Source organism: Pararge aegeria, chromosome 6 (genome assembly GCF_905163445.1).
Source record: "Pararge aegeria chromosome 6, ilParAegt1.1, whole genome shotgun sequence".
NCBI lineage: Eukaryota > Metazoa > Arthropoda > Insecta > Lepidoptera > Nymphalidae > Pararge > Pararge aegeria.
In genome coordinates, this window is record NC_053185.1 from 18,476,344 (window position 1) to 18,498,135 (window position 21,792).

The window sequence follows — 21,792 nt, forward strand, 5'->3', positions numbered from 1 at the left end:
GCCATCGCTAAAGTAAAGCAATACGGTACTGACTAGATTGTTGACATGCACAGGTCAATAAATATGGACGCCACGATAGAGCGAAGATCAGCTGAGTATCGGCAGCGGTAGAAGCAACAAGTAGTGGATATAAATTAGCTTAACCAGTGTTTACAATAAATATCGTTTATGTATTATTGTGTTTAAATCATACGATTATATTAACGACTAGTGAGTGAGTACACTTTAGACAACATCAGTCTCTGTTTGTTATTGCATTTCAAATTTAAACTTAAAGAAACAACTCTTTTGTTTCATTGTGTTTACAACCGTTTTCGGTGTACGTTAGATTACTCATTAATCGTGTTCTTACTAATATTGACGTTAATCAATGTATAGAATTATAAACCGCTATTTCATTAGTTTTAAGCTCTGATATACCACAACATTAACATGTACAAAATATAATAAAAACATATAGAAAGAAGTAGAATACAAAATATATAGTTTCATAAAGCGTCACAATTAAGAACCGTCACAAGACAGACAATTTTTAGCAAGAGATTTGTGATTGGTAGCGAATTGGACAACGCAGAAGCGGGCCCGACTTGAACGTGTCGTTCAAGGCCTTGTCTTTCGGAGTGGTGTGCATTGAGGGTATGCACACGGTATGCAGATTATATAAAACGAAAGAAATCTCCAGTAAATACTTAAGAGTAGGCTTTATAACTCTTATATTTCCTATCCTTAAGTTTTTTATAACTCGTACTGAAGATTTCCTTCATTTTATATAATCTGCATACCCTGTGCATACCCTCTATGCACGCCACTGGTCTTAAGACTTACCTGATGGGATAAATGAACAATATACGTCTCCTTCCAGCTAATGTCCTGCCCAACGGAGACGGACGCGCGTCGCTGGGCCGAAGCCCTGGCGCCGCCGGCCGCGGACGCAGGGGAGACCCTGTACGCGGGCTGGGACTGTCCGCAAGTGGCTGCGCTGTACGCCTACGCGCCCACGCAACCCGATGAACTAGCGCTAGCCGAGGGAGACATTGTTAACGTCACGCGGAAGACTAGCGAAGGTATGTCATACAATTATACATAGCACGGTATTAGGAGACTTCTTATGCGACAACAGTTTGGACAATAACTTACCGAGCTCCACAGAAGTTACTCTCAGATTCTTCCCTCGACACTTGCATCTTTTTCCTCTTTAGAGAAGAGACTACCTTAGCGGTGGAACATTCATCATCATGTTAACTGATTGAGGTCCACTGCTGGCCAGTTATTACAGTACAGTCTTCGGCCGCTTATTTCAAGCAGTTCCCAGCGACTCGTTTTACGATGTCTGTCTGTGGCATGCATAGTGAGTAAGCACAGGGTATGCGGATGATATAAAATGAAGAAAATCTCCAGTACAAGTTATAAAAAATCTTAAGGATAGGCAAGGTGTAAGAGTTATATAAATCCTACCCTTAAGTATTTAGAACTCGTACTTGAGTTTTTTTTCATTTTATATCGTCATCATACCCTGTGCATACCCTCTATGCACGCCACTGCTGTCTGTTCACCTCATTGGGGATCTATCAGTGCTGCGTTTATCATCAGTTCATCTTAAGTTCAACTATTTTCTGACTTCATCCCGTGTAGTTTACATAGCTATCTCCATGACCCTTGAGCCATCTTATGATGCGAGGTTTTAGTGGACCATTAATAGTAACAAATTATTTATTTATTATCAATTTATTAGTACGGACAAATCCACTTACAATAATTAACAATTACATTATTATTCTCATTATATTTATGAACTACACGAACAATATGTATTTCTTTTTTGTTAAATTAGGTTACAAAAATTTAAAAGTGAGAAACACTAAAAATAATGGTAACAACAATAAAAAGAAAACGAACAAAAAATTAATAAAAATAAAAAAAAACACAAAACATAAATAAAATAAAATCAAGTAGTTAGTCAGTTAAATTCTTTCAGTAAACTGAAGTAACTGGCGTAGTAATTTATTCCAGATATCTGCAAATATGTCACAGTTAGGAGACTCCATCAAAAGTTTGTTTAATGCAGACAGTTATCGTGGTATCGGGGATCTAGCGCGTAAAACACTGTGCGAGAAAATGGGACAGTGAAAAAAAATTATATATATTATATTATATATTATATTTAATTGAATTTTAAATAGAATAAAAAAGAAATAGTGAATATTAAATGAAATGGCGGAGTCATTTTACTCTTTAATATAATTGTTTTATAAATATAACCTATACTTAGTAACCTTTTTAAAACTAAATAAAATCTAAAACGTCCTCAAAACCACCGCAGCGGCACAGTTCCTAAGATGCTGGCAGCATTGCCCCTTTGGATGGCCAAACTAATACGTTGGCCAAGGTAACTGCCCGCTCTAGGATCACCGTTAGACTCGATAAATCTTTGAAAAGAGCTCGTTATATTACATTATATTTTGTACCAGGTTGGTACTACGGAGAGAGGACACGCGATGGCGAAGCAGGTTGGTTCCCAGGCGCGTACACGGCAGAGATCGCGTCACCGCACGTGCGAGCGCGCAACTTGCGACAGCGGTACCGACTGCTGGCGCTCTCGGCGACTTACCTCGGGCAGCGACGAAAACCCGTCTGATTCCACTTCCCTCTCAGCACTATGCGTACCAAACCCTAATGGTACTGTTTTTTAGCCTCAGCCATCTAGCCACGATGCAAACCGAACTTTAACCAGTATAAATTCCAACCAGACTCCTCCCAAATACCAAGGAGAAATGGCATAAAAAAAGAAGCCTCCACTGTGTTATCTCTGAACTCTAGAATCTCAATACAACAAACATAATGTAAAAAAATCATGTCAAATTCTAATACCCTTCTGATTCTTATCCATCAATAAACAATGCAAACAGTACTCTTCCTTAACCATGTAACCTACTCTAAATTCCTTAACTTTTCCCTGTAATTCTTGATACTGGTCACTTCTTAAACTCTTTTATTCCTTTCCTCCAAAATTCTGATAACTTATTCCCACTCGAACATTAACCTTTTAAGCTCGAATACTGTTTTGTATATGTTTGTAATTGAGTGAAATTACTGAGTATATTAATACGATGTACGACGCGTTCACGTAACGGAACGGTGATGTATTAATTCAAGATGAGATGCAGCTAAAAGCGTATGAGTGTGGACAAATATTGAAGAAATACAATAAAAATGTCCGTCCAGACATTGCCTTTTTAGTCGATAAGGTTATTAAATGTTTAAGATGTGTTTTGTCTCGACAACCGCCACTTGTTTTTAGACGTTGCACCGGCGATCACGTAGAATTTAAAATCGGTGCTTTTTTGAAAATCTTTATAAGTGAAATGTATTTTATTTTTATTGTACGCTAAGGATGTTTATCTATATTCTGACGGTATTCTGTCTAGATATTATGTGTAACTATTTTTTTTTAATTTAGAAGTTGCTTTATGCGTAATGCAGTTCGAGCTGCTTGGTCAAAAGCGGTCAAACCGTTGGCTTATGATGCGTTACACTGGTCCAACGACTAGCGTTAAATAACCAACGATCGTTGGTAATAACCGCCTATATGAATGGCCTCTATTATATAATATCTGCATCCCGCCTATATAATATCTGCATAACTGAAAATATAAACTGTGTAAGACCTTAACAATTTCTTAATAATATTATTGTAATAAAAATCTTGGAATTATTACATAGTTTTGGTCTTAGGGATTGCTTGACCTTGACAATTTATATCCGATCGGTGGTCCAGGGTGAACGCATTACTGTATTTTATATTTCTAGACAGCTACTCTGCCGTGCTAATAAAAAAAAACAGTATGACTTTTTTTTAAACTGAGTTTCAGACCTACGTTTTTTCGGAAACCAGAAACGCAAAGACATAGAAATAAATAAATACGACAAAGCGCCTTTTGCAGATACAGGAAGTCTAAAACTTTTTAGCATAATGTCCATAATTCGTCTTTTTTATTAGCGCAGCAGTATTTTATTATAATCTGAAATCAAATGCTATAGAGTAGGTGCCTGTAAGTGTTTATGTTAGGCTTGTGTTCGTGAAATGTACAGTTACGTATGAGATTCACAGAAATTTATTGTACAGAAAGATTGTTTTTGAAAAAAGATACCATTAAGTGTTAATTATAGAAATGTTCTAAGACAATATAATAATTTAAGATTTTGTTTTGTGTTTTAATAACATATGGGACTGTCCATTAATTATAAAAAAAAATTGATTATTGGAAGATCTCTAATATCATCACAGTGAATAAAAAATGGGAGAAAATTATCAATTTTAAGTTTTAATTGGAAAACTTGTCCGCTGTTTAAAAATTACCTAGTCATTTAGCGGGCTAGTGAGTATAAAATACAGTTTTCAGAAAAAAGTTATAATATTTATTCCATTGACATTCCGTTTTATAATTAAACTTTTCATTCTAAGTTAATATTTTGCTTTCAACAATAATATGAATAATAACTGAGCCTTAATCAGATTGTGTCGAAGAAACTGAATGTAGAAATTAAATTATTATTTCGAATGTAAAAAACCTAGACATAATACTATATTTAAGACTTTATTCAGACTTTTTAAGAAATTGACCATCAAATATAATTTTCCATTATAATGTTAAGTGTTTTATTTTTATCTTATTTTTCACATTTGGACTCTAATATATTAAATAAATATAAATTTACTACGAAAATAAACACATCGCCATCTATCCACAAAGTAAGCGTAGCTTGTGCTATGGATACTAAGTTAGCTGATGAATATTTTGTATGAATATAATATACAGGTAAACACCCAGACACCGAAAAACATTCATGTTCGTCACAAAAACACCTCCATTTGTGGGAATCGAACCCACGGCCTTGGACGCAGAAAGTAGGGTCGCTGCCCACTGCGCCAACTGGCTGTCAATATTGTTCACTTCAGACAAATATGTACTAGGTATTTCTTTTAACGGATCCGTTAACCTCTGTAATAGGACATGGTTTATTCATAAGAATGAAAATTTTTAGACAAATTAAAGTCATCATAATATATAGAAGTGTACCAAGCTGTGATAGCCCAGTGGGTAAGACTTCGTCTTCACATTCGGGGGTTCGAATCCCAGCACGCACTTGAAAAAAAATCGTTAAACAACCAGTTTTTAGAGCAGCTTGGTGGGTATAAGCTCTAAAAATTCTCTCCTATGGATAACAAATCGTCACGAGACAATTTCTAATAATAAAAATGCTAGTTAAAGGTGTGTTTAATACCTTTAGTCATACTGCTAGCTTATCGACAATTGAAAACCGATAAAGTCCAATCATAATAAAAACACAGTTAATGGCTGATCATAAGAATGTTAAAACCATTATAGTAGATTATGTAACAAGTCTGCTAAATTGTGTTTTACTGTTATGATTAATGCCTACGCGTTTCATACGTGTGCCATCACGCGAGGGAAAAAACAGTACAATATGCCGCCCTGTCTTAAGCAACCTGAGGCGTACCCCTTACACCTGTTGTGCCAGTAATAACACAGCGGCAGAAATAACGTGGCGGTAGTACTTCTGCGGTCAAGCGCTATCACCAAAAGCTCAGTTACTGTTTATATACAACGTGTAAATGAAAACCGAAATAATACTTCAGAGGCTTCAGAGGAACATTGTGTACTGTCTCCGAGACTTATCTGTGAGACCGAAAACCTAATAGTTTTTGAGTACACCACTGCCATAATTTTTACTGAAAAAAATCAGATACAGCCCTAACGTCACATGTAACATTAAAAATCGTGCGACTCCGATCACTTTATAAGATATGCGACACGTAGAGTAGGTACTATGCGCGTGTCGGTCTTTTATGTTCAATAGGGTTGTCATAAGTAAATATTTTCAATGTTTTGAATTCATTTGTATGGAAAAATAAATATGCTTCTTTTAATTTCATATTTTTACAGGGCGATTCCTTATGAAATATACTTGTGCATCCTTCAACATTATATCGTAATTCGGTTACACGTTGTATTAATATATCCACCAATCCGCACTGAGCCAGCGTGGTGAACTACGGCCTTAACCTGTTCCCATTGTTGGAGGAGACCCGTGCTCTGTAGTGGGCGGGTAATAGGATGGTATGATGATGTTGATAACTGCTGCTATAACTATGTATAATGTTTCAAACTAACTAAATACGTTGTGTAGGTAGACTTCCAACCTTAGAGATAAGAACCAGCTATCACATGCCGGAAGAGATCGCTACTTAGCGAGAAGGCCGCCTTTTGTATTCTGCTGCTGTCTTTGTTTATCTATTCTTCTTTTGTTTCTTCAACTGGTGATGTGCAATCAATGAGTAATACATTTAAATATATATATATATATATATGTATATATATATATATATATATATATATAAATATTCCTTTACAAATTAGCATCCGAATGCAATCCTACGTAACTATGGTAACGGGCTAACCTTTTAGAAGTACTATAGTCATAATATGAAATCCGTACCAGAACACTGAATCGCTTGTCGGTTGGGTGGTTACCAGCCACGGCCGAAGCCTCCCACTATACAACTAGTTACAGGCCGTGAGGTTTAATACCTTCGCCTCATCTTGATGGGCACAGGGTGGCACGTCGCAGGACATATCCCTTGCATTCCCTGCGAAGTCTTGCTCTTTAAACCATAATGTGGGCCTATAGGCTGTGGGCTAGGTCTATTACGTAAATAAATAAAAGAAAAGGTAATTATTTTACACTTTAATAGTTCATCGTCATACTAAGGCATAATTATTTTAATAATAATTGTATAAAACTATGGAATATAATCTCTCAACGTCTTCATAATCATATCATCCTAACATTAAAATTCGATACAAAAAATAATCATAAATTACAGTAATAATTTCTGGGAAAATATAATCAACAGCTAAATTAATAAAATACAAATTTGTCAAATACGTAGAAAAATTTAACATAGTTTAAGAACACAATCCTTTTAGGCGATTCATCACTACGTAAGCACACTATAAGGTCTATTATGCTCTGCATGACTTAGATTAATAATTTAAGTAGAAAAGTAAAAAAAAAAGTTACAAGTGATTCGTAATAAGTCATAAGCATGATCTTATTAGCTAAATAACTGTTTCAAACGAAAGACGTCAATTGCTACCACATACATACCTAGATCTCATGTAGGGATTTCAGAACGCCCAGGTAATGTGCTGATATAATGCAGCGACTTCCCATGATTCTGATGTCGTCTTCCCACCAAATGGGTTACCAACACTGCATTTTAATTCTATTAGCCCACCCGACGTCCAGCGGTTTTATGGGCTGGGTAATATTAATCTTTATATATATATATTACATGTGTGCGTGTGTATTTCACTGAACTCCTCCTAAACTGCTGAACCGATTTGAATTAATTTTTTGGTATGCGTTTGGGTGGCACCCTGGATGGTTTAGATTCACAAATCAGACAGATGGCGCTGGGGTCCGCTAGTACTTATATTTTTTTTTAAAACCACCATTTTGTTATGCAAATGGTTTTCTTCTTCGTTTTGTACGAATTTTGATATATTATATATAATAATTATATGTGTAGTATTAGAGTTTATAACATGTAGTTTAGTTTGCAATATTTTTATGTAGGTAGAAATTTTTATTGCCGCACCAACCCGTTTCTTGTCTTGTCTTGTCTGAGAGAGATCGCTTTAACGACAAGACCGCCTTTGCACATCTAAACTAGTTTTTTATTATTTTTTATTTGTAAATGTGTTTCTTTGTATTATGTTTTTGTGTGTGCAATAAAGAATTTAATAATAATAATAATTGATATTATTGTCACCCGTGTTTGAACAGAATGAGCAAACATTTTATCGGACATGACACCTCAAGATTACGTATAGTTATTACTGAATGAGAATAAGTGCTTTTATTGGCATAAATCTTACTAACTATTCATATATGCTCGGGGAGTTCTTTAAACCATCAGTCCGGCTTTTATCACTAACATGTGAAAATAATAGTTAATGTCCGTCGACCCGCGTTGTGGCAACATGGTGGGAAATTTTGATTTAAGCATAAGGATATTGATAAGCTATTGATGATGAAGATGATGATTTATTTATGTGTTTTAATACTGGTAATTTGAGCCTAACGACTAGAAAGACGATACAAGTAGAAAAATGTATGAAGGATGTTTGGAATTAAAAATTAAAAATAGAGGTGCTATACACACTCGATGTTCTCAAGTGCTAGTTAAGTAGTATTTAAAAAAAACGAGTTCTTAAGGATCTAAGTTATAGATTTTAAAAAATATTATTTAATAATAAAATCACGCTCATGGCTTTAAAACTACCTCGTAACGAAATGCGAGTTAATAAATAGAGATCTAATTAAGACAAAGACAATAGAAAAATTAACAGGGAATGAGTTATTCAGTCAAGAGTTAACAATGCACTTTGTTTTTGCGACAAAAATATCTAATGAAAATTATATTCTAGTTTTCGATGAGTTATCCTTGACTTCGAAGAGTTTTCTTACAAAGTAAACTTGCAGCGTGCCTGTCGCTGCAATCGCTACAATCTGTATGAAGGACCACCTGGAAATAAACGTAAGAACCTTTTTTACCTCGTAAAACCCAGTTTGAGTAATAAATTGTTAGGACAGTTTTTTATGTCAAAGTGAAATAAGAAGTGTGAATGTGGAGTACGAGGTGTCGTACGAGGCGACTAAAAGACTATAACGGAGAGCAGACCGCGCCGTCCTCTGTGCCACTACTACCATTTACTGCGATCACCAAGCCGCCCACCCATTAAACAAGCTAACTCATGTTTTATGCGTTTTGAAAACTTGGACTTGTATGGAAGTCGAAGTATTCAAATCCCCTTTAAAAATATTTGTTAAATATACGAGCCCAAGGAAACATTACTTATTAGTCTAGGCCCTTAAAATCCAAAAAGTTGAACACCCCTGCAAGTGGCACGCACTCGCTCGTTGCGATGCGCCGGGCGCCGCGCCGGACCGCGAGGGGAATAAGCTGTGCTACGCGTGATTATTGTAAGGGCCCGGCGTGCGCGGCCACGTATACCATGCTCCTAACAATAAGAATGTCAGCCCCATCTTTCCTTTTACGAAAATTAATAATTCATTCTGATGATGTTGATGAAGTAAGAATTTCTTAATGACGAGGTGGCTTGGAAGCAAATCGGTCCTGCTTATATTTTATCTCTAGATAGACAGAATAATTACTTATTGCAATATCGAAAAATGTTGATTTGTTCTGCTGAGATTTTGTCGGCTACTTTTGAGTAGAATCTGCTTTCGCGAACGCTCCAAGCCTTAAATTAGGCATACTTTAATGAAATAATTTAGTTTTTTTTTTCATTGTAATTTTTAGTAGGTACCAGCCAAGAGTTTTGGAATTCCATTGCCTTCAGGAGCGTGTTAAGCCGTCAGCGCGTAATTATAACTGACGTCTGATACTTAATCGTTAAAGCACGCCACGAGAGAAAATGACTGCCATGCGACACCTGACTAGTCCAAACCTTTATGTTAATCGACTAAATAACGCGAAATTGCTCTAAGAGTTCTGAGACTTGTTTGTTTATAGCATTAAAAACTTAATTATGCACGAAACTAATAATCATAATAAATAAATAAACAAAATCTCAGATCAGACAATACTCTTACGCCATCTAGCCCCAAAGTAAACGTAGCTTTAGTTATGGGTATTAACATGACTGATGATTATTTTTATGAATAATATACATAAATACTTATAATAAACATATAAACACCCAGAAACTGAAAACCTCCATGTGCATTACACAAATATTTTCCAGCTGTGGGAATTGAACCCACGACCATGGACTCAGAAAGCAAGGTCGCTGCCCACTGCGCCAATCGGCGGTCAAACTAAGATTTAGCACTTTAACTATCTAAAGTCAAAGGTGTTAGATGATGTAACCAACTGAGTTGTAAGCTAAATGTTCGTTCAACCGTAATCGCTATGAGATCACTTTCTCTTTTACACCAAACAAAACAAATATAATAAATACAATGAAAATCAAAACGCCCCACCTATGTATAGATATACATTATATGCAATGAAGCATTAGTTAATGAAGGAGTTTAGCAGATTTTAAAACTTCACCTCTACTCGATTTTTAATTAACTTCTCACAAGTCAGACATATTTACTCGCCCTCTATTCAAATGACCATTGGCTAGTTTAGTGTGTTATGCTTATGAGCTGAGTAGAGACCTTTTTATGGCAGAGCTCGTCCGGGGATGTTCATATTTGTTTTAGCGTGATATTTTATGGCCTTAAATGAGCTATCCAACGCTGAAAATTTTTTTGTAATTGGTCCAGTAGTTTCAGCGATCATCACGTTCAAGCAAACAAACAAACTTTTCAGCTTTATATATTGGTATAAAAATAAAATAATTATAGCTAGCCTTTTAAAACAGGTCTTATATGGACAGATGATGAGAATAACTTATTACCTTAGTATATAAGTGTTGTTATCCATCAATAAGTTGTAATCGCGAGATTCTCTCGCTCTCGAGTGATATTGGTATTGTAGGATGTCATTGACATTCCGCTCCACAAATTGAATGGAATTCTGAAAAGACATAATGTTTAAAACATATTGAAGATTATGAACGTGGTCAAATGCAAGTCGGCCAGCATGTAACGATGTAAGAGAAAGAATCTATATTATTATTATTTTTCTTTTCAATGGGTAATATCCATTCCTTACAAGAAGTGAGTAAAAGAAGAAATGAAGAAAGAATTGAACTAAGAAATAAAAGTCTATAAAAATAGTCAAGATACATAAATAATATCCATACTAGTATTATAAATGCTAAAGTTTGTCTTTCAGTTTATTTGTTTGTCACCTCAAACATTGCATAAATCTTGCTAAAATTTAGCACATTTATAACTTGTATCCTGGAAATGGATATGGGATACTTTTTATATCAGAAAAGCCCCAATTAATATGTTCAGGCGATTAAAAATTACAGCCTCTGATACCTATACACAGCTTCACAGCTAAACCAATATTGATATAATTAGGTGCATAAATAGTTTGCATCCTGAAAGACTTAGGATACTTTTATCACAGGGCAGTAAACAGCTCCTGCAGGATCCTTGAAAAACGATAAATTCGCTTACAAACTCACGCCCAGCAGCTAGTTGTAATAAAGGCATAAAATTAGCATAAATTTAGCTTACAGGTAGCTTACAGATGAATATAAACTATTACATTGCTGTATGCTTAATATTCAAGGTCATATGATAAAAACTATGCTAGCAAAATTAGAAAGGAATAAAGACAAGACAAAAACTAAGAGAAAATATAAACTAATTATTAACATTTGTATCTCATTAAAAATTTAAGTCAGAGGTGGATAATCTGTATAATTTTTTTTTAATTCGAAAAGTACTTTGTTCAAAGTAAGTAATACATAGTTGTGTAAATAACTACTTTGTATTTATTTAAAGGAGTACTATTACATAATTTTTATAACTAAAATACTGTGGGAATGGGAATTACAACAGACTACTAACTAGTTTAGCTAGTAAGTTGTATTTATTGACTGATAGGTTTAAGGAGGGGATGCTGACAGGACACCATTAAAACCTATGCCTCAATCATGGTGGAGTGGTCCTTTTATAGTACAGATATGAAAAATACAATACAAGTTATAACTTTTCTATACTCACTGTGAAGTTATTGATATTCATATCAAGAGCTTCCACTTCCTTCGCGTATTTCTCCCACATATCATATCTAATCACAGACAGGTATAAATTGACTAGTTTAGACGCAAACTTTGAGAACTGGTTGTCAATACACACTGCATAATAACCCCCTGTGCTTGTCTGGTCTGCGTACTCTGCACTTTGCCGCCATTCATAGGGATGCACCAGTTGCCCATTTGGATGTCTTACAGCGAATCCACACATTCCATCACCGCCTTTCAGTACCTACAAAATATTTCAAATTCAAAACTTTAAACTTTCAAATAGACCATAGACAAGGCATTAGTTGGAACTTTTAAGAAGTGTTTTTTTTTACAAAATATATTTGAAAGGTGGTGTCAGTTGATGTATGAAAAAAACACTGCATAACTATGTATGGATTTGGATACTTTTCGTATCATTGTATACAATTATCTCTTGGCCTGTGTGCAGTGGCATAAAATGGCAACATCCTCCTCCGTTGCCAGTTATATGAAAATGTTATGGTATGCTATGCTTTTGTGCATGTAAAAAGTGCATGCCACTGCCTGTCTGTCTTACTGGTCTAAAAGAAAAGTCAACTTAAAACTTTACAGCAGGGTATATTTTAAACATGGGATAAACATTAAAATAGCTGGTAGCAGATATGTCTGTCTGTCTTATTGGTCTAATGGTTAACATGTTCAACAGAAGTTCACAGGGTTCTGGATTATATTCCCAGGTTGGGCCTGGATCCCATTGTCAAGAAATTGTTTGCATTGTCCAATCCTTTGCTTGGAGAGTAAGTCAAGCAGACAGTACTGTTCCATACGACTTACATGTTATAATAATCATTACAGCCTGCCAACTAGCATTGGTGAGACTAGCTGATGATCTCTATCACTCACGTTTACCATGATTAGTTTGAACAATCAATTAGCTATTACTTCCAACGAATAATTATTCGTCGTAATTGCCACGAACTACAAAGCCAAAGTAATGAATAAGAAACGCTTCAAAAACCTACAATTTAAACTCTGAGCAGATATATTGGTTTGTAACATATGTTTCTATTATAAACAAGGGGTAATTACCTGATAGCTTGCGTAAAACGTTGCACCCGGCTGGACGTATTGGTAATAACAGTCCTCTTTCCCTGGGTCGATGTGAACTTTGTAGTCCATAGTCACTGCTGGTAGATTCTCGTACCATGGTGCCGCTGTTGATGAGGCTGACTCGCCGGCGATTGATAAAATTGTAAATATTAACGTTATTATTGTAAACATATGCCACGTCTTTTGAGCCATTTTTACTCAACTGAATCGTGCGAAAGAGAAAACGCTGAATTGTCACTTGGCTGTCAATGTGACTACTGAAGTTGCCTTTGCTTTCTAAATTATCTACGTTCAGAAATTGAGATCTGATTGACTTTTCACGTTTTCAGTTACGTATTTAGTCAAAAAAATTACAAAAATAAACTTATAATCAGTGCTCTAAAAAAACACAGAAAAAAATCTTTATAGGGCCTATAGAGCCAAAGTCTAGTAGATATTTTGCTGTTTATAGAATATTTTAGAACACTGAATATAAGTTTATCCATTCTGACAGTTGAAGTCATTAACACTTGGTGACAGGAGCTAAAAATATATCAGCTGCTTTTGAGGCCCGTGTTTATGTTTTCATAATTCTGTAAGAAGAAGCTGTTTTATAAAAATAATGCTAACTGTTTATGTTAAATAATGAAAGCTAGATATCTAACATTCTTTTCCTATATTGGTACAAAATTCAGGTGGGTGTTTCATTAATAACCTTTCTCGTAATAATATTCCCTATCATTTCATTATTTCTATTGCTTTTAAAGGTCCTCGGAGAAGCTCTGGCTCAAAGAAGGTCGCAATTACCCCGATCCTGAAAGCGTGCAAGGCTTAATGGAACTAGCCCTACTCAAAATAAGGCCCTTGAATTATCCCAACCTTACTTTATCAAGCCGGTATGTACGCTTTCGTTATTATCAACATTATAAACTGAATCGTATTGGCCTGATCCCAGTTTCATGTTTATTCTTTTTCACACACCTTTGAGACAGTGGTGTGCATAGAGGGTATGCACAGGGTATGCAGATGATATAAAATGATAAAAAAGCCTACCTAGTATTTATAACTTGTACTGGAGATTTTTTTCATTTTATATCATCTGCATACTCTCTGCACGCCACTGCTCCATCTGTAAAGGATCCTGTAGTAAAAAACCACCTCAGCATGCCCCTCTTGTTGGTTTTACTAGATTCTTGGGGAACCCATTGTATACTTCCCAGGTGATCTATATATACTCCTTGAGCATGCTTGCTAACCACTGGACGAATAAGACATTTTTGTCAACAGTAATAACTAATATGCTTTTAATAATTTATCTAAACTCTGAATAAAAGTGCATTGCTGGAAAAGACAAAACAGTCTACTAGAACTGATCATACCAGCCAATGCTATGTGCACTTAAGCATCTGAAGACCCAATCTCTGGGAGTTGACATAGTTGATCCTTCATTGTTAAATAGATGACTTAACAATTGTTCATTGTAAAGTTAACATCTCCTGAAGATGTTGAAGCAAAATGTGCATAGAAAATACATTGCCAAAGATCTATTTGGTGTGGAGATTAAGAAGAATTTATAAATTACACAATGCAGATTCATTATGAAAATTAAGCTTAATTACTTAACAATACACTTAACAATTATCCATTGGATGGATTCATTTCCTTAGGATGGTTACAGAGCGAAATGAACGTAGAGGGTACATTGCCGAAGATCTGTTTAGTGTGGAGTATGAGGATTGAAGAAATTATAAATTACACCATACTGATTCTCCTGCTTTTTGCAGAGCATAGCAAATTAAGCTTCATTTTCATAATATATCATGGATTTCCGCAAAGCAACGCCTGCTTCTATCCAATACCATGCAGATTCTCCTGCTTTTTGCAGTGTATAGCAATTTAAGCTTTATTTGCATTGTAGATGTAATCTTTTTTCTAAATACTCATTCAATATTTTTATAGCACAGATGGTGGAGTGCATGCACTCAAATCAAGTGCTCACTTTGACTTGGAGAGAAAGGGAGAAGACGTATTTGAATCAAATTATGTCACATATGAAATGAACAAGTACTTCTTCAAAAATGATATCAGTATAATTGTGAGGACATGTTTGAGGGTCAACGACAACTTCAGTGCTAGATTCAATGCTCTATCAAGAACATATTTATACAGGTACGATATTTGACGGCCGACTGTCGCAGTGGACAGCTACCCTGCTTGCTGAGTCTAAGGCCGTGGGTTCAATTCCCACAACTGGAAAATGTTTGTGTGATGAACATGAATGTTTTTCAGTGTCCTTGTGTTTACCTCTCTTTTATAAGTATTTATGTACATAAAATATGTTCATCAGTTATCTTAGTACCCATAACACAAGCTACGCTTACGCTTACGCGATGTGTTGTTATTATCATAGTATTTATATTGTAGAATGAATGAATACACTTTTATTTTACACCACAGAGATAATTTACAGAGATACAAATACAGCAGCACAATAAGGTAGAACATACAATTTGGCGGCCTTATCGCTAAATAGCGATCTCTTCCAGACAACCAAAGGGATACAAGAAAATGCTATACGCAATTAGTTATTGATTATTTATTTTGATATTTATTATTTACATAATTATGATAATACAGTGGACTCCCCGTGATCCAATAAATGTTTTGCAGGGCAGTGTCGAACTTTCTAAATTGTTGGATAATAGAGCTGCTTATCTATCGGCTGGACCCCCCTTTAATCAAATGTCTATTATTATTGAATACTTTTTTATGTCAATCTTCACTAATGTCGATAATGCACGATTGAACAGGATATGACGCGGTGCTAGTCCAGTGGTTAGCACTTCGACTTCACTTTTCGAGTTTGAGTCCCAGCACGCATCTCTAACTTTCTAAATTATGTACATTTTAAGCAATTAAAAAATCACTTGCTTCAACGGTGAAGAAAATCATCGTGAGGAAACCTGCATACCATAGGGTTCTCCATAATGTTCCCAAAGGTGTGTGGAGTCCACCAATCTGCACTGGGCCAATGTGATGGACTACAGCCTTAACCTCTTTTCATTGTGGGAGGAGACCCTGTAGTTGGCCGGTATTGGGTTGATATGATGATAATTATAAAAAAAAGAAGATTTAAAAATGCACATAGAAGCGCTGTATTTCCAGATTAGCAGTACTAAAGCCTGAAGTGGCGTCAAAAGACAAGACTACAATAGCATCGTATATACCAATCGAGGAATGGAAAAGATGTCAATTTGTAAGGTAATTATTTTATAAGCGGAGGTCCCGGCAGGGTGATTACGTAGGTATCTCGTGTGTAGATGTGTGTATATTCGAAATTTTATTAGCTGTGAACCTTACGGGTTTCAACAGCGTCACCGGTGGGTCGGGGCGAGCGCGAAGCGTCGCCTGATGAATGGTTTTGAGCCCCAGGGCTCAAGGAATATCGGGGTGACGTCTACCTAGGGGCGTCTCCTGCGAGACTCGGACCTCGGCTTAGGCGGACGTCGGAATTTGGAGGACTGATCGGACGGTGATTAGTCCGTACCTCCCCGTGGCCGTGGATTGAGTCCACGTCCGGGTGACGTAAGAAATCGGGGACCTCGTCTTCGCCGGCGAAGACGCTGTGTCGTGGTTACTGTGTCGTCGGTGTGTAGCCCTAAAGCCCTAGCATAGGGAGCGTTGTCCGTCGTTATGTCGTCGTCGGGGTCGTCAAGGACGTGTCTGGATCGTCTCCTAGGATCGACGTTTGGATTGGGCGTGTAAGCACACGCCTTCACCACTAACGGGTTGGGATGAGACTCGGTTCTCTTAAAGTAACTGTAGGTATCTCGCGACAGGTTTGCGAGAGGCGTAAATCTTGCAATCAATGCTGTCAAACGTCACTTTTGTTTATTTCTTCTTCTTCTTTTGATTTATGGCTTTTTGTTTATTTAATTTTATTGTATGGAAAAGTGACGTTTGACAGCAGTGATTGCAAGATTACATCCTGTGGCGTCATAGAAGATTCATACAGAATTGCCTCAATATATTATTATTATTAGTAGAAGCATTAATTTCTCAAGCATTCATTCTGTATCGAACAAGGCGAAAAGTCAGTTCGATTGTATGTCAAATGTAATACGTTAAAAGTTTTTACCTACACTTGGAGGAATTATCAATTTTTATAAATTCAAATAAAAATTATAAAAAAGCAATGTGTCATCTCTTGTTTCAAACGTGTCTCATGTAATATGGGCCTTTGAAAAAGTAGATAGAAACTGCAACGTTTCCTACACGATGACGCTATAAGACTGATGTGAAAAGGCATATAGGTACTAATTTCGGCATCGACGGTAGGAGAGCTGTAGCTTCATTGGAGAAAGCGCTCAAGCCGCGATTGCCAGAGAGTCGCAGGTATAATATGAATTTTTATTTTATAAAAATTAGTAATATTCCCACGTTCTCAAACAAAAGTCAACATCTGACGATGCTCCGTTGTCGGAGCGAAACGTGTTTAGAGGGTACATTGCCGAAGATCTGTTTGGTGTGGAGTATAAAGATTGGAGAAAGTTTTAAATGCCACCATACAAATTCTCCGGCTTATAGCAAATTAAGCTTAATTTTCATTTAAATGTCATGGAATAACGCAGCGTAACGCCTGCTTCTATCCGAAGTTTTTTTTTATTTTTTAACAGACGCAGTGAGTTTGATATCGAAAGATTCAAAGAAGGGGCAGCCTATCTTGAGGGCTACCACGATTTCACCACCTTCAAAAAGTTTGACAAGTTACTGCAGACCAAACACAATCGCAGAGAAATCAAGTCTATAGTTGTTAAACCTGGTCGCCCGTGTACAACTTCTTACTGCACTGGTTTGGAAAACGGTTTCACTTATTGGGATATTGAGATAAAGGCGAAGGCTTTCGTACACAATCAGGTATGCAAAGAGTACCTCATAAATCATAATTCTAGAGAACATAATTCCATAAGCTACTTTAGGCGGTTTGCGGCAGGAGTTTACCGGTAGACAACGTCACGTAAGAAAGAAGCGTTAAGCAAATCTTTCGGCTCCGTCCGGCGTAGATTGGATATTATCGTCAAACGCAGGCTGCCCTACTTACATCATCAGCAGGTGCAGGAGACAAACATTTCATCATTATTTACTTACGTTCGTTATTTACTTACGTACATTATTTACATACCTACATTAATTACATACTTACGTACATTATTTACTTTCATTCATTATTTATTTACGTACATTATGTTCCAACTTACATTATATACTTACCTACATTATTTACTAATGTATTATTACTAACGTTTGTTATTTACTTAGTTACATTATTTACATTAATTACAACTTACGTTCATTATTTGCTTACATTATTTATTTACGTACATTATTTACTAACTTACATTATGTACTTACATTATTTACTTACCTGCATTATTTACTAATGTATATTATTTAGTTACGTTTATTATTTACTTACGTTCATTATTTACTTACTTACATTATTTATTTACGTAATTAACCTACATTAATTATATACGCGTTTTATTTACCTTCATTATTTACGGTATTTTTTTAGTTACATACGTTATTTACATACCTACACTAATATCATACTTACGTACATTATTTACATATGCGCTTTATTTACCTAAATTAATTACTTACGTGAATTATTTACTTTCGCACATTATTTGGTGAGTTACATTTTTTACTAAATAACAATATCTATTCAACTACATTATTTACTAACATACATTATTTCATTACAAATATTATTTACTTACGTTATTAACGCACACCATCATAAAAAAACCGATACCCTGAAGTTAGCTATAGTCAATATTTTAGTTCTACAAAAAAATGTTTGACAGTGTACACTTTCAATTGTTAAAGACTGCGGGGTCGGTCCGATGATTTAATTTGTTGAATTGTACAAAAATCATGAATTTTAATGTTGAATGATTTGTCCGATAATGAGATAACTAGATGATGCATTATAATAAAACTTTTAGTGCATGAAATAACTTTTTTTCTATTGTTAGTGTCGCTTTTTTCTACAAACGTAGAATAAGGCGAAAGATAAAATTTTTGATATGATTTATCTATCTTGATTCGCCAAAGAAGTATAACTTCTTACGCGTGTACATGCGTACACACACTTTTTTTTTTACACTAACACTTACCTCTTACTCAAATATTTTCCGTATATTTCAGATACGTCGCATGATAGGCACGTTAATATCGGTAGCTATTGGAAAGTTGGAACCGCACGACGTCAAAGTGATGCTTCAAATACCCTCAAAGCACTCCTGGCACACGTTCATACAAACCTGTCCACCCAACGGCTTGTACCTCTGCAATGTGGAATATAACCCAGAAGATCTCATTTACAACCCAGAAAAAAGCACAAACATGAAAAATATTCATGAAGAGCTTGAAAGTGAATAGAAGTGAAACTGAAAGTGAACTTTGATCTTTTAACTGATTAGCGTGAAAAAGTATTCTGTGAATTAGAATGTCTAAACTTAAAAGGTAAAAAAACTTTATTAATATAATAAAGTGATTAAGTGACATTTAAGTCTATTACAATGAAACTCGCTTCATATAAAGATTACAAAGTGGGTCTTAATAGCCTACCTTGAGACACACCCCATGTTTATAGTGTTGAACCACTGTTTCCAATCTTAATTATTTAGATCTCCTAATAATTTTATCATTTATAAAAAATAAATATATTTTAATATTAAATTTAATTATATTATATAAATAAAAAAAAATTAAAATTTATTTAAAAAATCGACTCCTGCGTTTGCGGGGCTTTTGAGTACCCAACTACTGGTGGTCAGGGCTCCAGAGTGAGGAACCTCCTCAAAATACAGGCCGTAAACAGAACTATGGTTTTCTGTATACGACATCTGATCCAAGCCAAAACTTCTTAAGACGTTGGACGAAGCTTTTCGCGAGAAGACCATTGACTGAAACAACTATTGTAACAATAACGGTTGACTCAACACTCGTGTACAAGGTCCAATTTATAATTATTATTACCAGATCTAAATTTGAAATTGGAATTACTGAAAGATCCAAATCTAAATTTGAAATTGGAAATACTGAAAGTTCCAGATCTAAATTTAAAATTGGTATTACTGAAAAATAAAAATGAGTTTCTTAAGTGAACTGAAGAAGCAAAAAGATCGGCTCAAAGGAACCGAAACAGTGGTTACGCGTGTAGATGGCGTGAAATTCGTAGAAGGTTCTGGAACTTTGCTTGAACCAAATACCTACGGATTCGTTGTAGATACTAAACCAGACGATATACCAGTGTTGATTGTAGATCATTTGTATATAGGCTCTCAAGATTGTGCAGTTAAGAGTGTTTTAGAAAAGTTTAATATAAATTGTGTTATTAGTTTAGGCATAGATGTTGATGTATGTAATTTAGAACACAGGTTCGTACCAGTTATGGATTTGCCTGAATCCGATATTGTACCAGTTTTGGCTGAATGTTTACCGTTTATCAGGAATTGTATAGAAGCGAAACTGAATGTATTAGTACATTGTAACGCAGGGGTATCCCGTACATCCATGGTCGCCATAGCTTATCTAATGGAATACGAGAAAATGAGTTTTAGCGAAGCTTATGAATTGGTAAAAACGAAACGGCCGGCTATACAGCCAAATGCTGGTTTTAAAAAACAATTACAATGTTTGCAACCAGGAAATTTATTAAAATAAACAATATTATAAAATGTTTAACTTTTATTTGTTATTATAAGTTCCCGATCATGTTTTCAAAGGTGTATGGAGTCTAGTAGTGGACAGTGGACTACGGCTTAACCCATTATCATTCTGAGGGAGACCAGTGCCCTGGAGTGAACCGCTAATGTGTTGGTAATAAATTAATAACAAGGTTGCCTGGAAGCAAGCCGCTCCGCTTTTATCTCACACAAGACAGAATAATGATTGTTAAATTGTAAAATGATATTGGAGAAGAGCAACAGCTGAATTTCTGGCCGGCTACTTCTCTGTAGAATCTGCCTTCCGAACCGGTGGTAGAGTCACTACAAACAGACATAATTACTTGACGTATCAAATGTTGGAATGAAACAAATTAATTTGAATTTTTAAATATATTGTACTCGAATATTTAATTATTTGTTTAGTTTATTCTAATTTAATTTATTAATTATATGTGTTTGTTTTCTCGACGATTTTTATAAAACACAAGTGAAATTAATTTAATAGCGTCTTATTTGTATTGGTTTATATTGAAAAAAAAAGTGTTAAAAAATGCATGCTGTGATGACCTTAAGTTTAACTATTAATATGTAACATACTGCGTTACATATACAACGTAAAAATAATAACCGCAATAATACAGGCTATATACTTTACAGGCTTTAGAGGTACATTATGTACTGACTCTGAGACTTACTCGTATCTGTGAAATCAAAAACCTTATAGTTTTTGAGTAGGTAAACAACTGCCATAGTTTATAATGAAAGAAATCAGATACAACCCTAATATCACATGCAAAAGTTTAATCAAGTGGTTTCTGTCACTTTATTGGGTACGCGCCGCGTAGCGTAGGTACTATGCGCGTGTCGGTCTTTTATCTTCAATTGGGTTGTCATAAGTAAACAGTCAGAATATTTTCTAACATTATAGACGTTATTGCCCCTTACTTAGCCATACTTTTTAATGAATGTGTTGATAGAGGTACTTTTCCAAATTTAATTAAACATAGTAAACTTATACCTATTTAAATCTGGCAATAAAAACGACATTAACAATTACAGACCCATTTCAATCTTACCAGCTCTTAGTAAGGTCTTTGAAAAAAATATATTAAATCAACTTTTGAATCACTTCAATGTAAATAACTTACTACATCCGGAGCAGTACGGTTTTACTAAAGGTCGTAGCACCACGGATGCAGGTGCTAAACTTTTAAAAC

General features: G+C 35.3%; 4 protein-coding genes across 10 annotated transcripts in view; 3 read left to right on the forward strand and 1 right to left on the reverse strand.

The window, feature by feature from the left end:
• Positions 1 to 4,202, forward strand: part of LOC120624469 (rho guanine nucleotide exchange factor 15) — a 158,020-nt gene extending 153,818 nt beyond the window's left edge. For all 7 annotated transcript variants that reach the window (XM_039891031.1, XM_039891035.1, XM_039891034.1 and 4 more), the window contains 2 exons: positions 863 to 1,064; positions 2,469 to 4,202. In XM_039891031.1, the coding sequence (XP_039746965.1) occupies positions 863 to 1,064; positions 2,469 to 2,635 (369 nt within the window). In that variant the 3' untranslated portion in view covers positions 2,636 to 4,202. The remainder of the gene's footprint in view (positions 1 to 862; positions 1,065 to 2,468) is intronic.
• A 3,559-nt stretch (positions 4,203 to 7,761) lies between these two features.
• LOC120624748 (transmembrane emp24 domain-containing protein 5) lies at positions 7,762 to 13,091 on the reverse strand. The gene is made up of 4 exons (XM_039891450.1): positions 12,837 to 13,091; positions 11,746 to 12,009; positions 10,521 to 10,639; positions 7,762 to 8,614 (listed from the first exon to the last, which is right to left on the reverse strand). Exons 1-4 carry the CDS (start codon positions 13,047 to 13,049, stop codon positions 8,506 to 8,508), a joined length of 705 nt encoding a protein of 234 aa, XP_039747384.1. The 5' UTR covers positions 13,050 to 13,091; the 3' UTR covers positions 7,762 to 8,505.
• Positions 13,092 to 13,278: 187 nt separating this feature from the next.
• On the forward strand, positions 13,279 to 19,554 carry LOC120624685 (tRNA pseudouridine synthase-like 1). The gene is made up of 6 exons (XM_039891359.1): positions 13,279 to 13,531; positions 13,604 to 13,732; positions 14,796 to 15,005; positions 16,002 to 16,097; positions 17,513 to 17,753; positions 19,050 to 19,554. Exons 1-6 carry the CDS (start codon positions 13,482 to 13,484, stop codon positions 19,281 to 19,283), a joined length of 960 nt encoding a protein of 319 aa, XP_039747293.1. The 5' UTR covers positions 13,279 to 13,481; the 3' UTR covers positions 19,284 to 19,554.
• A 91-nt stretch (positions 19,555 to 19,645) lies between these two features.
• LOC120624686 (probable dual specificity protein phosphatase DDB_G0283417) lies at positions 19,646 to 20,578 on the forward strand. The gene has a single exon (XM_039891360.1). The coding sequence runs from the start codon at positions 19,995 to 19,997 to the stop codon at positions 20,568 to 20,570; it is 576 nt and encodes a 191-aa protein (XP_039747294.1). The 5' UTR covers positions 19,646 to 19,994; the 3' UTR covers positions 20,571 to 20,578.
• Positions 20,579 to 21,792: the final 1,214 nt, after the last annotated feature.